The following is a 19,960-nucleotide window of genomic DNA, read 5'->3' as shown; positions in this document are numbered from 1 at the left end:
CAGTTCACAGCACTCACCATAGCACATACCCTCCCCAGTGTCCATCACCCAGCCACCCCATCCCTCCCACCCTCCTCCACTCCAGCAACCCTCAGTTTGTTTCCTGAGATTAAGAACTCCTCATATCAGTGAGGTCATATGTTGTTTTTGTTTTATAATGTTTTAACTTCTATAAGAAGCTGCATGTCCTAAAATCCATAGTTCCTCATGCATATAGCCACTGGGTTTTAGGTCAGCCACACCCACGGTGCTGTAGAAGAACGGAAGGAAATGTGGGCATAAATTCCATTAGCACACCCCCCCTGACCTGTGCTGGGCTGCTGTCAGGTGGTGGCAAGCCTCTCTCAGACTTCCGGTGGTGAGTATTCTAAGCCAGGCTCCCCACACTGCTTCCATGATGCCGCCTCATGCTGCAGCACCCAGAACCTTCCTCTCCACAGCTCTCTTGGGAGGCCTCTTGCTAGGCAGGGCTCCCAGCACCTGTCCGGCTCCAACAGACAGCAGGCCAGAGCTGGATCCAATTTAAAATCATTTTATTTATTTATTTATTTATTTTTCTTCAAATTATATCCAATTTTTTCCTGTCATAAGAAGTTTTCATATTTTAATATGTGTGAATGTGGGTCTGTGCGTGCATGCGTGTGTTTGGGTGTAGAAAGAGAGAACGATAAAGCAAATATGGAAAGTATTAACACGATAGGTAAACCTGGGTGAAAGTTGTATATGAATGGGTTCTTTGGACTTTCTTGCAAAAAAAATGTTTTAAAAAAGGGAGGATATTTTTCTGTCCATTCACTTTTCACTGTTCTCCTTATCAGTCCTTCCTAACCAATTTCTCCTCCTTATTCTTACAAATGAACCCCACAATCATTCTGTGGAGTTTTCCATCCTAGTTTCTGTTGGTACTTTGGAATGATATATGAGCCAGCACATTGATTTGGAGGCACTCACATCTTTATCCCGATATTAATGTTTTCCTACCAGGAATAAAACATTCACTTATTTATTCATTTAAAGCTTATATATTTTAGTGAAGTCATGGATTTCTTCAGATATAAGTCTGAGATATTTCCCGTTAGGATTCATCTGAAGCAGTTTACATTTGGACAACACTAAAAAGAATCTTTTTTATCCATTTTATAATTAACTGATTACTGCTGACACATGGAATGGCTACCAATTTTTTGTTACTCACTATGTAGCTACTCTTCTGAACTATACGAATTCTAACAGCTTTTCCTTCACTCCTTCAGGAATTTCTAGATAGTTTTATTGTCTATAATTTAAAATACTTTGTTTCTATCAGTGAACTATACCTCTATTTGTCTGTGTCTTCTAGATCAAGGAGAAATAATATTGGTGAATATTAGCATTCAACAGCACCCTACTTTTAGTTTCAGCTTTTAATGGGAAAATTGTTTCATTATCACCATTTTAAATATAGTGTTGGCTGCTCTAAGGTAACTTTAAAAAAATAATGCTAAGAATGTGACTATTCCATCATCGTTAGCAAATACTAAGTGTTATCAAATAGTATTTTAGCCTTAACCAAAATTAGCATTTGAGTTTACACTTCGAGCTTTTCATGTGAGATGTGCACTCATCTGTTTTCTATTACTGAACCCCTCTTGCTTCCCAGGAACAAATCTTTGAGCCAAATTCAAAGTCTACCACTAGTAAATACAAAGGCCTTTATAACATGCAGTTTGCAAACCTTCATAATCCATTTTAGTTGTAATTTTTATTTGTCTTTGTTTTCACCATTTATTTATTTTTAAATTATCTCTATATTTTACAATAAACCACCTCAACTTTTAGGGGAAACAGAATCAGGAATTAAAGGGGAAAAAAAGTATTCTGAAACAGGAGGAAGTATAATAAAAGAGGCAGAGATAAAGTGCTACAGGAGTTTCGAGGAGGACATGATACCCTCCCCAGCAGGGACTCAGAGGAGGAATCAGAACGGTCACCCAAACCTGATGTTTGAGATGAAGCTGGTGGAAAAGTATTTCTATATGGTGGGAGGGAAGACAAGTGGGCATCTGTGTTCTTTCGACAGGTCTGTGTCTGTCTCTCTTCATCATGATGTTGGGCAAACCTACCAGGCTCACCTCTCAATCCAGAACCTCAGAGACAACAGAAAATGGATGCTGGTCACTCCCAGCTACATATCTTCTTAGAAATGATGTAACAAGGAGCAAGTGCTAAAAATGCCTCTGACAAATATGAATTATTTTCATCCATTTGTAATTGCGATGCGCTTGAGATATTCTCTTAAATTGCCAAGTTTAATTTCTCTCAGCAATCACTTTCTATGGCGGTAAGAATTACCTTGTGATTTTAGAAGGATCCACAAGTACTGCCTTCTGAAACACCAACCAATCACCCCAAAAGTCTACGTCATCAGGGATTAGATCCTGACTCATAGAGAAGAGCCCTGTCGATACTGAATGTCTCTCAATCTGTGCATGTTTCGGTTGTTATTTCCTTCACAAATAGGGTGTTTTACAGTTAACAAAACACTTAAACCTGTATTTCTTCATCTAACTCTGAAATGAGAATGATGATCATGGTGGTGGTGGTGATGACGATATCCCCAGGTTACAAATGGGAGACTAAGGAGCAAGATGGCTAACCATCTTGACAAAAGCTCTTACTTATAACAGCTATGCCAGTTACCAAGTGCTGCTGATTCTGAAGCCAAGAATCTGACATTAGGTCCTCCTGTCTCGTGATACTATTACAAATCCTAATAACAGTTTTGTAATTATCATAAACACTACTCTCAATTGACTTTTATACTCTCTCCTTTGACATTTTTAATTCGGGCCAAAAGTAGATCTAACTTTCTCAATACAGGCTCAGGCCTCGAACATCTTATTCATTCATTCATTCATTCATTCATTCATTCATTCATTCATTGTATTTTTGCTTGTTTTTACGTTAATCTTAAGGTTGAAGTATAATATGAAAGCAGAAGTCAAAAATGAAGATTCAAGACAGAGTCAAGATCTGAGAGCCTTCAACCTTCCATGGAGCATGGGTATAAGCTAGTATTAAGGGGGGGGGGGAGGTCCCTTAAGAGGCTAAATTGTTAAAAACTACTTTTCTTGAGTTTTCTTTAGCCAGAATGTTCTAAGAATGAAAGTGATGGATGGTACTTCTCAAAGTACAAAAACACCAATGTCCCAGAATTAAGTATCTATTCTAATTGCTGCTGTACTCCAAAGAGTTCTTCAGATTGCTCATCTGTGTTATTTTTACTTGCTAAAGCAGAGGTGTCTAGGTGATGAATTATACAAGGTGCTTCACTCAGCACCACTGGTGTGTTATAATAAATATTGCCACTGAAAGACAAAGTAAGGAAATGCTAAGTATTCTCATAGCACGTGAGGTAGATTTCATTCTTGTTTTTTCAAAACAGAGAAGTAGTTATTAAATTTTAATCTAATTATATATGGTCAAATAGGTGAAGACGGCAAAACTGTTTCAGGAAATATGAAAACTTTAATCACAAATGTCCATTCTGCCCTTCAAAATACACCTGAGAATACCCATATACAAAAGCATAATTGAGCAAGTGAAAAATATACATTTGCTAAAAGGAAAATAAGGTAGTGGAGCCCTAGCATCTTAGTGATGAGAAATGAAATACACTATAATCAAACCTCAATTACCATTTTTCTGCAACCTTTGATACTGCTACATTAAAAAAAATACTAATGCAGTCCCCAATTCCCAGTAAAGGCAAAATGACAGAGGGCTGTAATCCGACTTCAGTTTGTTTAGCTTTCTGCAGCAGTAAGGGAAAGGCAGAGGAGAGTTTCTCAAATAAAGGGACAGAATTAAGGGCTGCAAGTAGATATTTTCCCTATCTGAACAGAACCTCAGTTTTCTTTAGCTACTTAACATCCTGTGGTCATATACTCAAGGAAGGCTGGTTTCGGGGCGCCTGGGTGGCTCAGTTGGTGAAGTGTCTGCCTTCAGCTCTGGTCATGATCTCGGGGTCCTGGGATGGAGCCCTCCATCGGGCTCCCTGCTCAGGGGGAGTCTTCTTCTCCCTCTCCCTCTGCTCCTCCCCCAACTCGTGCTCTCTCTCTCACTCACTCACTCTCTCAAATAAATAAATAACATCTGTAAAAAAAAAAAAAGGAAGGCTGATTTCATGCCCAGTCTAAGGAACAGCTAATATTGGTCCTGTTCCCCTTACCAAAGACTCAGCTAGCCATAGGCATAGGCCACGGTGTTTGCCAATGAGACATTAGAGAAAGTTTGCTGGAGGACTTTCGGAAGCATTTCCAGACATCTAAAAGAGACTCACTAGAAGATACAGCTTCTTGTTCCTCTGGACCATGTGATAATGGCCACCATATTGCTCCCTGCCTAAGGACAAATTTTATACATCAAGGATGGCAGGACCAAAAGGTAGAAAGGACTTGGGTCCTTGATGACATTCCTGAACAGTTAAATTTACCATCTCTAGGACTTACTCAATGCTGCAGTTATGATATTCAATAAAGGTTCTTCGTACATAGGCCATTTTGTGTTGGGATTTCTATTACTTGCAGCTGAACGCCTCCTAACTGCTATCCTGGCTGGGCTGGGGCTAGAGTGAGGTAAGCTTGTCCCTGGTCCTGGCCCCGTATATTATCACACTCACAAGTTCTTGTCCTAGCCAGAAGACGTAATCTAAGTCTAGAATTTTGTGCCCAGGACTAGGGCATTTCTTCTTATTAAAAATCCTTCTATCGATTCCCATTGCTTGTAAAGTCCAAGCTCCTCCACGTGGCAAATCTTTATGATTTAATTCTTGCTTTTTCTGTCAGCATCTCCTCCATTTGCTTGCTCCCTCAAGCCATCTGCTTTAGCCACATAGAACTAGAATTCTCTGAACCTCCAAGTCTTTTCACTTACATCTCACTGCCTGGAATTTTTAACAGCTGCTGCCCACCATACACATACCTGTGCTTATCTGGTTATTCTTTTCATCTTTTGAGTGTCTCCTTTTCTGTGTCACACCTCCCAAGACTCTCCCTTCCTTAGTCTGTCCAACCTCCCATGAGCAGAAAGAACCAATCACTGCCTTCTAGGGAAACTAATGTAACTTAAATGTAATGCTCCAAATGACAATGTGTTTTCTAATTATTTGTTTATGTGAAGGACTCTCCAGTCAGCATGTAGGCTGCTTGAGGATGGAGTGTGTGTTCTAAGTCTACGTCATCAGGGATTAGATCCTGACTCATAGAGAAGAGCCCTGTAGATACTGAATGAATGAATGAATGAATGGGAGACAAAAAGAAATATCCTAGCTCTACTTGATATTGGAAGATAACTGGCTGAGGTGCTACATATCATATTAACCTATTGTGTCAAAAATCAAGTTTTCCTTTTATCCTTCAACAACTTATTATGGTTTTAGGGACAGTGTTATAATAACACAAATAATAGTCTCCACTTTTTAGCCCTAGTTAAGCGCTAGGGATCGGCCTAAGGACTTCACATCTATAGCAAGTATCTTTGCATTTGTCTGTGATAGGCCTCCCTTCTTCTGTCAGTGCACCACCTCCCACCTCCCCACACCCTGACCCAGCACACACTTTCAAATACACCTCCTCTTCTGAAGACTTGCTCTTCACTCCACTTCAATCCTATTCTTCTAACTGGGGCTGCCAGTTACACTACCCACACCATGGGATCTGTGACCACACGTGGGTCCATAAGGATTCTTCTCTGTGATCTTTAAAATTGAAACTAAGGGAAAATAAGCACCTTGCTCTCAAAAGTGCCTCATGGACAAAGCAGGTTACAAGGAATAATTTTAGTCAGAATGTAAAGAGTGAAGAGACAAGAGTCATTGTTCCAGATCCTGGTTCCAGGTGTTACTTAAGTCAGAGCGTTCTCCTTCCATCACTAACCTGCAGTCCGCTTGTGGAAAGTGAGATTCTACCACTTGCAAAGAAACCATCTATCTTGCAACAAAAGCAGCACCCATTATCTCACTGAATCCTCCCAACAACTGTGTGCAGCAGGAATTATCTTTATTTTAGAGATGAGGAACCAGAAGCTCAGAACAGACAGGAAACATGCCCAAGGCGTCCAATTAGGTAGCTGATGAGTGACTCAGAGACAGGTCATCTGGGTGCCAAAATGCAGCCATCCCACTTTTCTGCCTCTTTCTACACTATTCTTTGGGCTTCCTGAACACTGATTTGAGCTCAGTGACCCCAGACATTATCCAGTAAGTGTAAATCTTCTCTTCATTAATAAACATAGATGCTATTGATTTTGCTTAACTCCTGGGGGTGTAAGGGGCTTCAATTAAATAACCTTATAAAGCGCTCTAAGCATATAAATTATCAGATATTGTTTTTTATACCACACTATGAAACATTCGCCTCTTGCAATGTTAATAATACGGAAGCAGAAAAATAGTGCTTTTGTTGTTGTTGTTGTTGTTTTTAAAGATTTTATTCATTTATTTGAGAGAGAGAGAGAGAGAGCACACATGAGAGGGGGGAGGGTCAGAGGGAGAAGCAGACTCCCCGCTGAGCAGGGAGCCCAATGCGGGACTCGATCCCGGGACTCCAGGATCATGACCTGAGCCGAAGGCAGTCGCTTAACCAACTGAGCCACCCAGGTGCCCGAAAAATAGTGCTTTTTTTAAAAGTAGTCTTTTGTATGGTGACTAACATAACATAATAAAATTAAAAAAAATAAAAGTAGTCTTAAAGACACTGTACATAAATATTTGGTATCAGTAACTTAATCGAATATTAATACGCTTGCTTTGGAGACCAAAAGATAACTGGTATTTCAGAATTGAGTTTCCTCAAAAGACCATAAGTTAAAACAAAAGACAAAGCATTTGTAGAAAACTGAATCTTTCTACTTTTGTATATGTCCTTTTTCTCAATCAGTTAGATTTTTAATTGGTATTTCTTTGATCTCCGCACTTGCTTATAGATCTAGTGCAACTGTGATCTTCTACGTCAATTATTGACACAAATCTGAGAAGAACCATGAACTTAGAGAAAAGCAGACAGAGTCAAACCAAAGGAAGATGGATTTGTATGTGAAACTAATTTTCCTCGCAAGAAAAACAGATATTTCCTTCAATATCAGGGTGCACTCAGATTTGTTTTCCATATTAGTAACTTATTTAATATGGCAATGGGCAAAAGGCAATCCATTAAAAAGCAATTTTCCTCTTACCACAGGGTGTTTTATCATTTGATGTCTAGCGCTCAATCAGAATGTAGCCATCCTTTAATATTTTATGAGCGGAGAACAACTCATTTGGGCATGTAGATTTCAGAAATGTGGAGTCCTCTGTAAGCCTTGCAAAATGTCCAGAATGACCTTTGCAGTGCAAGCAATAGGCCAACCTGAAAACTCAAACTATAAGAACATTGGAAAAATTATGCCTTAGAATAGATAGTGGGCATTTAAAATAAATACGCAATCATTTATAACTAATAGTAGAAGATATCAGTCCCAAATCATGCTTATACTTTCTCAAGGGCAAGCTTTTCGGGGACAGGGACCATATCTGATTCACCTTTGTATCTGCAGGGTCCATCATAGTCCCTGGCACACTGAAAGTGCACAAAAATCAGTAGGTTTTTATTAAACAGATGAATACATACATTTGTCATCTTGGATGAAGGGTCACCCAGGCCTTGGGTGACCAAGCTCAACCTCGCTGCAGAGATGAGCCTGACCAGGTACTAAATGAGTTGTAGCAGAAGGCTGGAACCTTCTCTGCAGCAGAAGGTGAGATATGGAATAACACACAGTGCAAGAATAGCAGCTGGGGTACCCCCAAGATCCCCAAAGTATTTGCCTTTATCCACACTCTTCATCTCAGTTCTTAGGAATTGGGTCCTGTCCTGTTCCTGGCTTCATACCAGGTCCTCAACCGTCTGAGAGGGCTGCTCGGCACCTGCCAGAGGTCAGTCCCTATTCTGTACCCACCCCCCTACCACCACAGCCTAGAACTTGGCCCTCTTCTCCACGTTAGTCTCCCTAGGCTGAATACGATCTGTTCCCAGGGTCCCTACCTGTGACCAAGCCAAAATGAACACAAGTACTCAAACCACCACCCCCAAATACTACCAATCTACTTCTGGGGGAAATGTGGAGGCGTAGGAGCACGGTGAAGTCGGTGAGGACATTACCCAAGGACACGAAGGTCCTACGTGGCAGAGACAGAACCCAGCTCCCCTGTAGTCCCAGCCTCCCCCCCTCTGCTCCTCTGTATCTCTGTTCTGTGTTAACTCATAGCACGATAGATACATGTCGACTGGGCAAAGGAAAAGAGCAGGGGCTGGGTATGGTAATGAAGCCCAAAAGAATCCACTTTCTGCTGCCCTCAAGGTGAGAACTGATAGCCCAAAGCAAGCCACAGGGAAGGGGGGAGCAAAGTGAGGCAAAAACAAAGCCATGACAAGCCCCAGCCAGCTAGGGCATGACTGCTGTCCAGCTTACAAGATGCTCTTTGTAAGGCTTCTTAGCAAGTGACTTCCAGCAGCTCCCCCCATGAAACTGACATAAACATGAAACAGTCCCAGTTATCGGACTGAGGAATTCGGTAGGATCTGCTTGATTCGGGACTTTAATCCTTCAACTGAATGAACAGTAAGCTTGGCAGCAGCAGACGTAGATCTCAACAAGTTAGTCTGATGCAGAGGAGGAGGGGGAGCTCGGGTCAAGGATCCAAGTAAAGGGAAACGTTCACCTCAGTGATCCATGAACCCGAGCGGACTGACACAGAATCTCTCAGGTCAGGCTGCTACTCGTTCCACACAAAAATGCCCTAATTTGGAGCTCCTAAGCAATGAGCTTTGGTGGCAGTTCCATGTCAGCTTCAGCTTCTTTCCCCCATCCACCCAGACTGGAGGAGGAGTACCGTTTGCTGTGCTTGGTCAAAGAGACTCAAATTCTTAGTGTTTCCTTACTATGTTTTCTCCATTTCCTTGTTTACCGGAGCAGCGCCTTGACTCAGTTCTTATGATGTAAATAAAGCATAACCCCCTCTCCAATGTAATCACTGGATTCCTTTCCATGAATCATTTCAGACCATTATTTTAAGCTCTCAAGCAGGTAACTGAATATTTATGCTTTCACCACATTACCATACACCCAACATCTCTCTGGTATAAACAGTCTTTCTCTGGAGCCCAAGTTATGAAGCCTACAAGGGAAGATGTGTATGTGCGTCGGCTCTAGAGATATTGGAGGGAAGGGAAGTCAGCCACTTTAAGGAGGCTCGGTGTTAACAATGACTGCAGGCGAGGTTAAATCAGAGGCATCCCAACAGGTTCAACCCAAATTATACCAATGAGCAAAAGGCAGGAAAATTATCATACCCTCTTTTTTCTGGGTGTCCTCTCCTAAATCTTGTAATATAGGTAAGAAACAGAGCAATAAGCGTATCTCTGACCACATTTGTCATGATCAGCTACCCATTTTCTTCTATAATTCGTTCTTGCTTCGAGAAAGCTTTCTAAACAAGTGAGCAAGAGGATTTTATTAAGGTATTCAATTTCTCTTTATAGAGAAAAATAGTTTCAAAAGAAAGAAAAGAAAATGATTGACAGGTAGGTTAAAAAACTGGAATTTTAAAAAAGAAAGCCGTAGATCTCTTTCCTTAACAGATTACTAAATGCAGGGCTGTTTTAATATATTCTCACTTTTATAATATTTGAAACTCAGTCATAATACCTGCCAATTTTCCCATTCTTGGAGATTTTAAGAATGTTTATTCCCAGCACAGACGTGCAGAAATACATACACTGGAAGCCTGAGCCCAAGAATGCTGAGTCCACGGGAATGCCCATGCTGTCAGCCCCTGGGGAATTCTTCATGTAGGTCCAGGCACAGCCCTGGAAGCGGGGTGCCTGCCAGGCATCATGCCCATGTAGGAAACAGGTGTTACTTACGCAGCTCGCCCACTTTCAGGATCTCACACAGCATCTTGGTCAGCTCTATACTACTGCGGCCAAAGGGACATTCATGCTTGTCTTCCCGGCTACTGTTCTCAAGCACGATCTGCAAGTAGAAAGGGAACAGACAGGTCAGAAAGGGAAGTCAGTCTGTGGTACCTGTCAAAAATGTTGGCTCCATGGTAACAGAGTAATAGAGCCACTTCAGATTACCAAACTAAGCCTTGGGGCCAAAACAAAATTGTACTCTACTTATATTCTCAGTACCTAGCACCTAAAACTCTCATGTTTTCCAAACCTCTTAAAACTTTCCACCCCGTAAGAGGATATTTTGCCCATTGGTTTACACTTACACAGAAGTCCCTATGGATGGGGAGTTTTTCAAAACGGGACCATAAAGACCTATTACTGAAGTGATAAGACTGCTCTCTTCTCCCCGCCCCCAAGTCACATCTCCGCTTTCCTGGGGATAGCAGCTCTTCTGGGCCTTCAATTCCTACATTTTTATCACGTAGCTCCCACAGAGGTTTCCATGTTCTTACAGGATCTCACCCCTGGCATTAGTTTAAAACATTTTTTTTCCTGAGAGAGATTGAGTGGGGGGTGAGGGGCAGAGGGAGAGAATCTTAAGCAGACTCCACGCCCAGCTTGGAGCCCTGCGCGGGGCTCCATCTCACGACCCCGAGATCATGACCTGAGCCGAAATCAAGAGTCGGACACTTAACTGACTGAGCCACCCAGGTGCCCCAACACACCCCACATTAATTGACTGGAGCATGCCTAAGGGACACGTGACACAAATGGAACCAACCAGAGGTCGTCCCTGAGACTCTTCCTACAGAAATGGAAAATAAAATGGTCCAACTGTGCTGACAGTACCCAAGAGGTAGGAGGCAGGAGCTACCTGAATGTGAGCCTGCAACAGAAACAAAACCATTAAAGAAAAGCAAGCCCGAATGCAAAGGAAAGCAGAGGGGAGAGGCGGCGGGAGCCCTGGCTGCACTGGAGTGGCTGGTGGCCCCACGTGCTCCCAGAGCAACGCTGCTTCCCTGTCCTTAGTGTTCATTTGCGCAACCCTTCCTCCAAAAACTGTTTTCGGCTGGTCCAGGAAATTCTCCTCTATCCTTAAGATAGTTTGAGATGTCCCTACTACAATTAAGGGAGACATTGTAAACAGGGATTAAACAAAAGTAAAACAAAGCACTAAAACTCGTTTTAAAATTACTAAACTTCAAGTTCAGATGTTGACAAAAGGAAAGATCAGCTTCTGCTTCTCTGGAGCCATCGCAGGTATAGCTGTCTGCCACCTCCTCACGGGCTACACCATCCAGAGTGGGTGCGGGTCTCCCAACAGCGTCGACGCCAATGCTGTGCAACAACTTACATTGTTTTGCCCCCTAGACTAGGAACTCTGCAGCGGCGGACGTAGTGTCTCGTTCATTCAATCAATAATAGTAACTGAGTACCCATTATCTACCAGGAAGATGCCCCACAAACTAGAGAACAAGATAGACCAGGGCTCCAACCTCATGGAGCCTTCATTCTAGTTGAGGAAGACAGACGATACAATAGGTAATTACAGTTTATCACAAGTGCTATGAAAAAGACAATGTAACCGGTTGAGGTGCTAAAGAGCAATGGGGAAGGCCTGAGGAGGAGAGTTTTGATAACCAAGTGACTGTTGGGAACCGAGCATGCGCAAGAGCATGCCATGTCAAGGTCCGGGAGGAAGAATGTTTCAGGTGTAGGGATCAAGGACAGTGCCCCTGAGCTGAGTAGGATGTGTCTGGGACAGGCCAGCACACTGCCTGGTCTGTAGTGCGAAGGGGTCCGGGGTGGTGCAAGGCAGCACTTTGGGTTCCAAGAGCCCGAGGGGGCGGAGCACAGAGGTGAGCCAGGGCCCCTGCCCCAGGGCTGGGTGGGGTGTCACTCTAAGACCTTGAGATGCTAACCCTGAGGTTTAGGCAGGCAAGTGACATGAGTGACACAGCCTGATTTGTTTTGAAAAGATCTATGAGTACTGAGAATAGAGAGTAGGGAGGAAGAAAGAAAGGAGGGCCTGGGCAGCATCCGTGGCAGAGACGAGGGTGGCTCAGACCAGGCATGCCTGGGGCATGTGGTCACAGAAAGGTAAGGAGAGGCAGACAAGGAATGAAGAAGACAAGGAGGGGAAGGTTTTTAGAAAAGTGAGAGAAAAGAAAGAATACTTGGAATGAGAGAAGAAAAGGGGGAAGAAGGAAAACTAAATTAGAGTGCTATCTTATTGATATGGCCAGGGTTCCAAACAGCAAAGTGAAGGGAGGGAGCTGAATATCAGGTGCACTGTTGAAAACCAGAGGAGGAGGATTCTAATAAAAATGTGCTCCAATTATTTTCCGCACAAACGCCGTAACACACATGTATATGCATATATTAGTATATGCATCAAGAGTACCCCGATAACAAATCAAAGGTTTGGGGCTATTTCTGCCAGATTGCATTAACACCGAGGCACAACCACATAGCTTGCACATTCAATCTCCTCTTCCACTTCTGCCACGAGCAATTTGCACAGCCTTTCCCATTACCACCTCACCCCCCTCATGATGGCCCAGGAAGTCCATGAACCATCCTGTTTTGTGAGGCTTTTCAACCGTTTGGAACATATGCTCACATAAATAATTATGTCTTACATATCATCAGGAACATAACCTTTATTGTCCTTGGGATTTATGATAAAAATTCTTCCTTGCGGTCTCTTTAGGGAACACATGTTATGAGTTGATTGTTTTTTTCTCTGAGAAAGCTGAACGTAAACTCCAACGAAATCCCTTCCCCAGCTGAGCAAGGAAGGACCAGTGCTAGAGTCTTAGAAAGGCTCATTCCCTCTTCACAGTCTCTTCTGGGCAAGCTGCCTGAGCACGAAGACTCATTAGGTTGAGCCTGAATCACCCTTTTCCTTTTAGGGGAATCCTTCCTAGTTCTAACCAGGAATTCCAGTTCAGGAAAGCAGGAGGGGAGAACAACTAAATTCCCATCAATCAGGGACTCGTTCTCTTTTAAAAATGTTGTACCTGAAACAGCTATACATATATCAAGGAGCAAATCCAAATCTCCTGATGACGGGAGAAATGAATGGAAACAACGGAGCAAGAAGAAGACAGAACATAAAGAAAAGACAGAAGACAGGTAGTTTTCAGCCAGCTCCCAGCTCCCAGTGAGGACATTCCCCTGCATTTCACATTAACATTCTATTAACATTTCATGAGCCCATCAATATTTAATGAGGATGTGATCTGCATACACCGTAGATAGAATTACTGCAGCCAATAAATGTTCCGGAAACATTTCCAAGGCATTGTTTATTAGCAGGCACTAAATTAAGGAGTCATTTAAGTAATCAATATGTAAATCAGCTCTGAGAAGCCCTTCTCTTTACTCTTTAATGTACCATCCATCTTATCATATTTAGCTACCTAAAGAAAAACAAACCCTCCTTCTTGAGTGGTGTCTTTAGACAATGCGGACACAAGTCTTTAAAGTTACTTGTGTGGATTTTAAGGTCCACATTCCTGCAGAAAAGACTATGATTATGAACGTTACTAACAAGGTATTACTAGAGTGAGAGAGAATTCTTAAACTAAACGGTAGCTTTTTGCTTTAAAATTAACACACTAATCTATCTATATTCAATTTCAACATTCTGGTATTAACCATGTTCACCGGAGACAATTTGAAAAGTTCCATTTGAAAATATCGAGGCATATTTTCCATCTTCATTTTTTTCCTCACTCTTTAGTTTTAAGAGCAAACATACTGGAACAGAAACCATGATGGATGAAGCACAAAAACCTGCTATTATCCCTCATTTTAGAATACGCCATACCCAAAAGAAGTTGTAACCGTCTGCATGTCTTATAAAGTAAAACACTGGATATTGGTGCCATATTAAGTACAAAATGTGTTTTAAATACTTTCTGGTTTGCAGGCTATATTTATATAGCTTCTATCAACTGATCCCCAACAAGTCCAAATGATTGATAAGGCAGGCATTACTCTTATTCTCTTTAAAAATGTTGGCACAGAGGAAGAGTAGGCTTGCTTAGATCACAGAGCTAGCCTAGGTCAGTCATGGAATTTCATTGTTAAGTCTTCAATTTCCAAATCTCTTCCTGTGAAGACGGCCTTCCCGTACATACTGTCATAAAATTCAATGGATTTCATGACTAAAGACATTAACGAACTTTGACCAATTTCTTCTATCTCATTGAAGTGGGTCTATATATTCCAGCTCCTCCTAAACAAAAGCATAGGTTCTCTCTTATCTCATTTATCCCATGAAGATCAGTAGCAGTTGTTCAAGGTGAGTGACCCAATGCTGCATGGAGTAGCCCACAGGCTTTCCCCTCCCTAAATTCTGAGTAGCCCTCTGAGTGCTCTGCATTTCTTCTTCTCCACTGGTTCAGATCACAAACCTACTTGGCTTGGGCGTTGAAGTGCTGAATACAAGGCCAGCCACACGCCAGCACTCGCCCCTTCTCTGGTTTCTGGGGCCCCCTTGGTCTCAGCCTCAGCATCACATTGCTGACTTCTTCAGCTGGTTGTCCCCGACACATGTTCCTCCACATTCTGTTGAGCTCTCCTCTTCCAGGGTGAACCCAATCCATTCTGTCTTCCCCACAGCTGGCCCTGGGGTGAGAGCCTTGAGGGCCTCCTCCACTGCCCCTCACCCAGGAAGTTTTCCTTCACATGCTGCTTTGACTCTCAGAATCAGATCAAGTATAGTGGTCTCTTCACAGGCCACCGAAGACAGTGGGTGAACTTCTACTGTGTTCTCTCCAAAGAGAAAGGACTGTCCATCTTGCTCCAATTCGGACACAAAGCTGCTAGGAGAAGCATCGAACCTAGAGTGCCCAGGCAAAACTAGTTTAACGTGCACAAGACATTCCACGTCTTTGTGAGATACACAGAAGTTACAGAAAGCTCACTTCCTAGGATTGTGGTGCAAATTCAATCACAAAACAAAGGCAACTCACCTAAAACAGACTTGACTCATTTGTGGTTTATGATCTCTTCACCGCCCACCCTCTTCCTACTCCTGTGTGACCCCGTGGCTGACATCCACACAAGGCTTTCCCCAGCAAATGAACCGAAATCATGACTGTGTTGGGACTGGCTCTCTGGGGGACACAGGTAAGTAAGTCAGAGGCTCTCACATCATTTAAGCAGGAGAACCATATAAATAAAGAAGTGTCTTCACTTGCTTACACAGAAGATGCAGATAGGAAGCCCCATGTGCTCGTATTCAAGTGGGAGTCATCCACGGGAATACACAGGGGTCCAAGTACATGAATGAGCAAGGAGCCTGAAGAACCAGTCATGGTCTGATGGTTTGGGCAACAAGTCCCAGTACAAAACCATTATGGCCACCATGGGACACCTGTCCTCAGAGTCCTGTCAACTCCACGGGCTCTGTTAAAACCTGTCTCTTGACCCACCAGAGGAAAAGCCAATCTTCTCCTATAGTTAGCCAACAAATAAAACAAGACAAAAAAAACCTTATTTGTATCCATGAGGTTCCCTCTGCAACACAGAAATAACTCACGTTAGTAACAGGATCCTGAACACCCCAGAAGGAAGCATTAGCCCTTAGATCACATTACCAAGACCCAGACCTCTTCTGAAGTCAAGTGTAAGCCCAGCTTAGGGTCCTCTCACAGTGACTTGGGGGCCACGAGGGAATATTCTCCTATGTTCCCCCTTGGTACTAATGGTACCAAGTGCTAATGGTGATTGGTCCCAGAAAGTCAGAGAGAAGCATTAGAAAGTACACTGAGTGGCCTCAGCAGGGCTGCACAAGAGCTTAATTGTGATCATGAATTTTGAGCAAGCCCATAAAATCAAACAAACATGCCGACTCCTAATAAGATGATTTCAAATGGGCAAAGAACAGGGAACATTACAATTAGAGAAAGTATGCCAAGCAGGAAAGCAAACCAGAACAAATCAGAATCCCAGCTGCTCATCCACCTGATCTGCTGCCCCCATTCCACAGCTAAGGGAAGTGAGGTCCCAGAGTGAATGAACCTAAAAGAGATAGCTTTAAAGGTGCAGACGAGAGGGCAGAGAAAGATAAGCAGCAGCTGATATTTACCGAGAGCATTGACTTCCCAGGCCTCGTTCTAAGCACTTTCACTGATGGTCTCATTTAAGGTACATGTCCTACTGCGTGACAGAAATACGGCATCATCCCACTTGACAGATGGACAAGCTGAGGCAAATCTGCCCAAGGTCACACAGCACAGAAACAGACAGACCCCACACAGGAACTTAGGTGGCCTGACACCAGAGCACATGTTCCTACTTACTGATTCCTATGGAAACACACTATACCTGCTCCTACTGAGAAAGGGGAAGGTGACATAGTAGCAAAGTTTTGATCAGGGAAGTCCTTACAAGTCCTCACCCTGGTAACAGATGAGCAGATAGCACTGCAGCTCTGGACAGAAATGATTTTCCTGGCTCTCCTTCTAACAGACTTGGTGACTTGATGCACATTTCTTAACCTTAGTTTTCTCCTATAAAAATGCAGACAGGAACACCTACCCATGGGGGTTGTACAGATGAATGAAAAAAAGTGGAGGTAAAGATCTTTTTGTGCATGAGACTCCTCAAATGATAGAGATGATTGATCTACTATTGCTATAAATAATTACATGAGCTCTTGTTCCAGGGTATTACTCTTCACTTTACTGAAATAGTCTTATAATTCTAGGGCAAAGCTGTTGGAAAAAAAAAAAGCACAACACAAAACAAAACTGTTATAGAGATTATTAATCTTGCTTTTTGGCAAAAGAAGAACTAGGGTGGAATAAATATTATTTCTGACTTAGATGGATTTCCTAAGGTTCTTTCAGCATCTCTTTGGAACAGTGATTCTCAAACTTGACTAGGCATCTGGATCATTGAAAAGCTTGCCAGACGCAGACTGGGGGGCTGCTCCCTCGGAGTTGAATTCGGCCCGTCTGTCTGAGATGAAACCGAACAAAATACACAAGCAAGTAAACCAAACCATAGATTCCTCTGAGACACTGGAGGGATTGAGGGAAGGTGTGTTACAAAACATTTCAGAGAACATTTCAAAATTATTTTTAGCAGCATACTCTTAAAAAAAAAAAGAAAGAAAGAAAAAGCCTCCATCTACGCACCTTCACATACAGAAGTTGGGTGGAAAAAGAAATAAATCTGATAATAAAGCAGTCCACGGTATGTCCAGGGCTGAAGGGCAGGCCTCAAGGCCTTTGGACAAGGCCAATGACACTAAAGCAGCTGCAATGGAATGACTGAGTCAAGAGTGTGACCAGGGAAGAGCACTCCCAGAGCAGAGTGTGCAAAAACTTCAAGAGCTCTTGCCAAGGGCAAAAGAACAATGCATCCCAGGAAAAGGAGAAAAAGAATGCAGAAGAGGTCAGATTAGCGAAGAAAACAATGTAGAAAGTGCACACGGGGAACGGAGATAAATAACAATCTGGACAAATGAGAAGAATGGTATAAAACCCAGCTAATGAGGTGAAATCCTTCCAGAATAAAATTAGGCAATTGCACATACAGAGGCATAATAAAAGCCATAAATATAAAATGGCAAGGAATTGACTGGGTAATGGTGTAGTAATTAAAGCCTGAAGGTTCATAATAGACCTCAAATTGAACATTAATCAACCAAAAAGAAGCGCTGCCTGCACTTTGATAGAGCGCAACCACCGCAGGATGTGTGAAACCCACCAAGCACTCGGAACCACGCTCTGCCGGAGGGTCCTCCCGCCAAGTACGGAGTTGGGCGGCACCAAGAGGGGAAGAGTAAATAAGAGCAGGGATGACGTGAGTTTATGCCCGCACAGTGACCCCGGTGTCACTGAGGGAAGCCGAGACATCAGCTCCGTGGACTCTTCCAAAGGCCAGCGGAGAGCAGGAGTGATGTCCCTGCTGACGCCTGCATCCCAGAAACAGGACGGCATGGGCGTGGCAGGCACCTGCTTGCAGAGGAAACATCTGGTTTATTGAAAGCAGCGGTTCTCTAACTGGAGCCTACGCTAGAATCATCTGGAAGCTTATCAAAACCACAGATTGCTGGGCCCCAGCCCCAGAGTTATAATTCAGTTTTTCTGGGGTAGACCCAAGAATGTGCATTTCTAACAAGTTTCCAGATACTGTGGATGCTGCTAGTTTGGGACCACCCTTTACGAACCACTGATTTAAAGTTATGCCCATCTATATTCTCATTTTCCATCAATGGAAAACCTCCTGTTTTTAAAGACGTGAAAAGCAAGAAGAGTAGATGAAGGAGAAATAAATCTGACTGTTCTGATTTTTTTTTTCTGTGACTACAAAAAATGTCATTAATGAGTTAAAATCCATAGAGGATGCAGATTGGTCACTCCCTGGGGCTCGGGGTGGGGAGGGGAGCGATTGCTTAATGGATATGGGGTTTCCTTTTGGGATGATGATAATTAATGTCTTGCAACTACACAGAGGTAGTGTTTGCACACAACATGTGAATGTACCAAATGTCACTGAATAATTCACTTTGAAATGGTTTATTTGATGTGACGTGAATTTCACCTCAATTTAAGAAAGAGTGAATACCGATGGACTGATTACCATGTGCACACTCTCAAGTCTTTAACTCATTTGGTCCCCACAGGCCATCACGCAGGACTACTTGTTACAGATGAGGAAACCATGCCTTGGAGCTTGAGTCATGTGTCTGCTGTCTAGCAGTGAAATGGGATGCGCCGGCATCCTGAGTCTACAGGCAGGACTCATAACTTCTACGCTGTGGTTTGAACTGCTTCTTGGGTGGCATAAAGTGTTTCTATTTCCAAGCTGGGGTTTAGGACTGACCAGACAGAGGTACCAGAGGTTCAGAAGTGGCCTAGGATAATAGTCCTAATAGGACACCCAAGGACAGCCAGCCAAATGGGGCCCGTGAGGGGAGTAAAGCATGAAGTCCTTACAAAGCCCTCGGTATCCACTGATGAGGAACGGCTCTCTGCACACTGCTCATCTGCAAATCACATACACTTCCTTGCATTTAATTGTGAAAACTCACGTTTATATTATTTTGTAGACATACACTACTCAGGTCTTCTCAAACTTTAAAGCACTGCATGGATCGCCTGAAGATCTCGTTAAAATACAGATTCTGATCCAATAGGCTGAGGTCAGCCCGAGGTCCTGCATTTCTAACCAGCTCCCAGGGGATGCTGACGCTGCAGGGCCGAGAACCACATTTTGAAAAGCAAGGTATTATACTTCCCAAATCTGTCATATGAATTGTAGTCCCCACCCTTTGATTCTTTCATTCATTCATTCACTCATTCATTGGACAATTATTTCTTCTTTTTTCAACAAGTGTTTCTGTAAGCATTCATTATTGCTAAGGAACTTGCTAGCTGCTAAAAATACATCTATGAACAAAATACCATCTTTAGAGGCTTGTAATCTATTTGGAAGACGCAGGGGATGGGATTTGGAGGGTGGACAGGTTTTCACTTGCTATGTCCCTCTTTCATCTCCTTCTAGATTGCTTGCATTTTTTACAAGGAAGTATTACTTTCTGGGATGAAGGTGCACGTGGCATGCAATGGGCAAGCAGAGCCAACTTCACAGAGAGGGTGAGACTTGGAGGGGAAGAAATGGATTCCAGACTCTCTCCCGAGGCATCTTTTTAACATTCCAGACCAGAGGTGAGCTATGGAATGTAATAAAGATTAATTGCAACTGGGACTTAGATGCTGAACGAAGGCAGAGAAGCCTCTCTGCCTGTTGGGCAGCATTAGCAATAAATCACAAGATCACGGGGCAGAATTTTGACTCACTCAACATTACATTACGGAATACAAATGCCTTCCATCTCCTTCAATGGAATGCGAAGACAGTGAGCTGTTGGCATTGTCTGACAGTCACTGCTGGATGAAAAATTAGGCTTGACATTGCTCAAGCCTGATTTCTTACTGAGAAATTGTCACTACTGCCTT

At 42.9% G+C, this 19,960-nt stretch overlaps 1 protein-coding gene across 9 annotated transcripts in view; it reads right to left on the bottom strand.

The window, feature by feature from the left end:
- Positions 1–19,960, bottom strand: part of ELMO1 (engulfment and cell motility 1) — a 518,756-nt gene that overhangs the window by 223,153 nt on the left and 275,643 nt on the right. For all 9 annotated transcript variants that reach the window (XM_081800259.1, XM_081800257.1, XM_081800260.1 and 6 more), the window contains one exon: positions 9,942–10,050. In XM_081800259.1, the coding sequence (XP_081656385.1) occupies positions 9,942–10,050 (109 nt within the window). The remainder of the gene's footprint in view (positions 1–9,941; positions 10,051–19,960) is intronic.

This window comes from Leptonychotes weddellii, chromosome 12 (assembly GCF_054177405.1).
Source record: "Leptonychotes weddellii isolate Sample4059 chromosome 12, ASM5417740v2, whole genome shotgun sequence".
NCBI lineage: Eukaryota > Metazoa > Chordata > Mammalia > Carnivora > Phocidae > Leptonychotes > Leptonychotes weddellii.
This window is presented reverse-complemented; position numbering and strand designations above follow the sequence as displayed.